Genomic DNA, 3253 nt, shown 5'->3' on the forward strand with positions numbered 1-3253 from the left:
TATATATATATATATATATATATACACATGAGTTTCTTGAGTAGGAAAAAGTTCAGGCTCAGGATTTTTTTTTTTTTGCTTTAATCCCTGATTACATAAACCCACTGTATGGATTTTCGCATCTAAAAAAAAAAAAAAAAAACTGTCACCATGTCCATCCCAAAAACAAAAGGGGAAAATGACAGAGAGCGTCTCAGACAAAGAGCAGGCAGAGAGCTCAACTTAGAGGAGCAGAGAGAAATTATCTCTCTCTCCCGATGATTCCTCCAGCCTGTCTATCCCTGGTATATAAACCTGTACAGATAACACTTTTGTGTGTTTGTTTGTTTTTTTGTTTTTAGGCTCCTGATATGAGCAGCGCTGAGGATTTCCCCACGTTCGGCTCCGGTGTGGCCCCGAAGCAAACGTCCGCTTGGGGACCCAAGAAATTCTGAAGAAAAAAAAAAAGACGACAAGACAACCTTTGTACAGTAGAGTAGGAGAGGCGGAATACATTTTAAGTCCACTTGCTGCTCGCCTTTTCCCCTTTTTACTCCTCATCTCTCTAGTGTCTCCCCCTCTCTCAACCAGCCAGAGTGAATTCTGGGAGAGTGAGTCCTATTTGTCTCCCTTACTGTAGTTCATTCCACTGCTCCGTCCTTGAAAACAAGGAGGGGGGATAAATACTGTCGTCATAATTTAGCTTACCTTAAACATTTCACAGACAGTAATACTCTGCTCCCTCTAAGACCGCCAAATACCCCCCCACCCGCTGAAATCCTGTTTCAGATCCTCAGAGAGAAGAGGTTACCTCACACTTCCTAAGCAGGACCTTTTTCAGGAATTTGAGCACTTCATCCTGTTAAAAAGGTTAAATGTTGGATTTTTAACCTTAAATCTAGAGTAAAAGGAAGTCTGTTTTTTAGCGTGGAAAAAGTTTTTAACCTAAAAATGTTTTCATTTTTCTTTTTTCTATAGTTTGTAACTTGCTGAATAATGTGCTGCAGCCAGTGAAGCCCCTGTCATACCTTAACGATTTAGCCAGCGTATGCCTGACGTCCCAGACTCTTCTTAAATGCTAGCATATGCTGAACTTTCTAAGTATTTTTTTACATTTTGGGCGTATACATAGAGTATTCATAACAAGTCCAGATCTTATGTCCAACGACAGCCTAACTTATGCATAACGCACAGCAGCGTAATGCCCATGAAATGTCACAAGCCAGCGTCCTAAGGGGGGCAGCGATTCGCCAGATGCGCCCGGCCTGCATAAAATGTCTTTTGATTGCGGGATTAATCTAGCTGTAGTTTAAAGCTCGCCAAAACAATAAATACATAAAAAGAAAAAAGAAATAAAGGTTTGAATTTGCAGGAGATTCAGCTGCATGCCTGCTAGGAAGTTTTTTGGTCATGAGCGTGACCGCAGGGAGGATTCATCACCTTCAGGCTCACCTTATGATGGGGATAAAGTCTGGAGAAGTACAGATGGTTTCCCCCTGTGAACCCCTTTTATACCACAACACTGCTAATACGCCATTATAGAGTAGCTGTAAGTCAGAAACACGTTCAGTGGTCGTCTGGAACATGTCAGATATGTTGACATGCGTTGGAGATAAGTTATGCATAAGTTATGCATAAGTTATGCACAATTACTCATAGGTTTTTAATAAGCTAGACTCCACACATTATGAGCAACTTACACTTAACTTGTGTCAACGATCAGATAACTTACCTGTAACTTATGGACCACGTATGAGCATACGCTGGCATCCGTCAAGACAACCAGTTTTGTTGTTCCTCAGCGTACCTGTGCTAGCGTCTTTCAGCGTGCTCATAATTTATATAAAAAGGTACCCATAACCACCTATATCAGCAGATTCTTCATACATCAGGCACACGCTGTCTAAATCGTCAAGGTGTGACAGCAGCTTAAGGCTGTGAGGTCCATGTATGTTTTGGTAATTTGGTTTTCCCATCAGAAACCACCAGTAAGAAACAGAAATCTTTATATAGACATACGGAGTTAATATTTAGTTATCTTCTTATCTGAAAAATGAATAAAAGGTCAAATATAAACACTTGAAATGATTAAAAAAACATAAAAATCATCTCTACCTGTGACATCACTACTCATATGGTAGAAACTAGACCTTTATATATGTAGTAGTTAAAAAATAAATGTATGAAAGCTCATCAAGATGTTTTTAGCAGAAAAAGTTCTCACTCATGTTTGTTTTGTGCGGAAGCTAAAGTGGTTGGAAAAACAGCGCCCACTACTGTCACAGCTGTGATGGTCATGGACAATCTTCTCATATAATGTATAAGCAGGCCTTTTTTGTTTGTCTCTGGAAGTGATTGAGTTTTTTTTTTATAACCTTAAATATGGAAAAACAAATTTAATTAAAAAATTAGATTCTACTCATTTACCGTATTTTAAAAATAAAAAAAGTAAAATTGGGTAATTCCAAACAAGTTAGAAAAAAAAAACACGTTTTACTTCGTATCCAGGAAGCTTTTTCAGTTCAAAATGTCTGGATTAGTGTTGAGTTCCAAGCTTTATAGAGTAGACCAAAAACAAAGCCTTGTTTTGGCTTAGAAAACATGCAAATTGAACCGAAAGAGCAGGTCCACCATTTTGTAATGGGGAGTAGTTAGGGGCATTGTTGGTCGGGCTCACTGAAGCGATGTTTTGATCTCCTGCCTGGCCATGAGGATTATGATAGCAGGAAGAAATCAACGCTATCGCAGAACTCTAGGTTTATGAGAGCTTAGTCCACCCCCTCTGTTTAAGGTTGTTTTTTCTCTCTTAACATAAATGGCTTCCTTCACACCCCTTTCAAACCACCTGTCTTCTTTGTCCAAAATGAGAACATTTTTGGTCCTTAAGAAGTGGGCCAGCTTCGGTTAAACCTGCACGCCAACAACAACCTTAATTACTCCTCATTCCTAAGGGGCGGACCTGTTCTCTCGGTTCAATATGCATGTTTTCTAAGCCATAACAAGGCTTTTGTTGGGCTACTTTATAAAGCTTGGAACTCAATGCTAATTCAGACATTTTTATTGAAAAAGTTCCATGGATGGATGACTGAGCATCCACCAGCAAAAATAGGCTAAGATTCTTTTGCTCAAATTCTTTTAAATGGTCTAGTTTGTGCTCATCTGCTTTTACCAGTTAATTTAAACTAAAGAGATTTGATTTATATGTAAAATAAAGAAGCTTTTATTCATAAAATTAGGAAGTTTTAACCTGATTTGATTGTTTCAATTAAAACAT

The 3253-nt window shown here is 38.6% G+C and overlaps 1 protein-coding gene across 1 annotated transcript in view; it reads left to right on the plus strand.

The window, feature by feature from the left end:
* LOC107087779 (vigilin-like) overlaps positions 1–2068 on the plus strand; it is a 31007-nt gene extending 28939 nt beyond the window's left edge. The window contains exon 28 of the mRNA XM_015379525.1: positions 342–2068. Within this exon, the coding sequence (XP_015235011.1) occupies positions 342–434 (93 nt within the window). The 3' untranslated portion in view covers positions 435–2068. The remainder of the gene's footprint in view (positions 1–341) is intronic.
* The last annotated feature ends 1185 nt before the right edge of the window (positions 2069–3253 follow it).

This window comes from Cyprinodon variegatus, unplaced genomic scaffold (genome assembly GCF_000732505.1).
Source record: "Cyprinodon variegatus isolate N-32 unplaced genomic scaffold, C_variegatus-1.0 Scaffold193, whole genome shotgun sequence".
Classification (NCBI taxonomy): domain Eukaryota; kingdom Metazoa; phylum Chordata; class Actinopteri; order Cyprinodontiformes; family Cyprinodontidae; genus Cyprinodon; species Cyprinodon variegatus.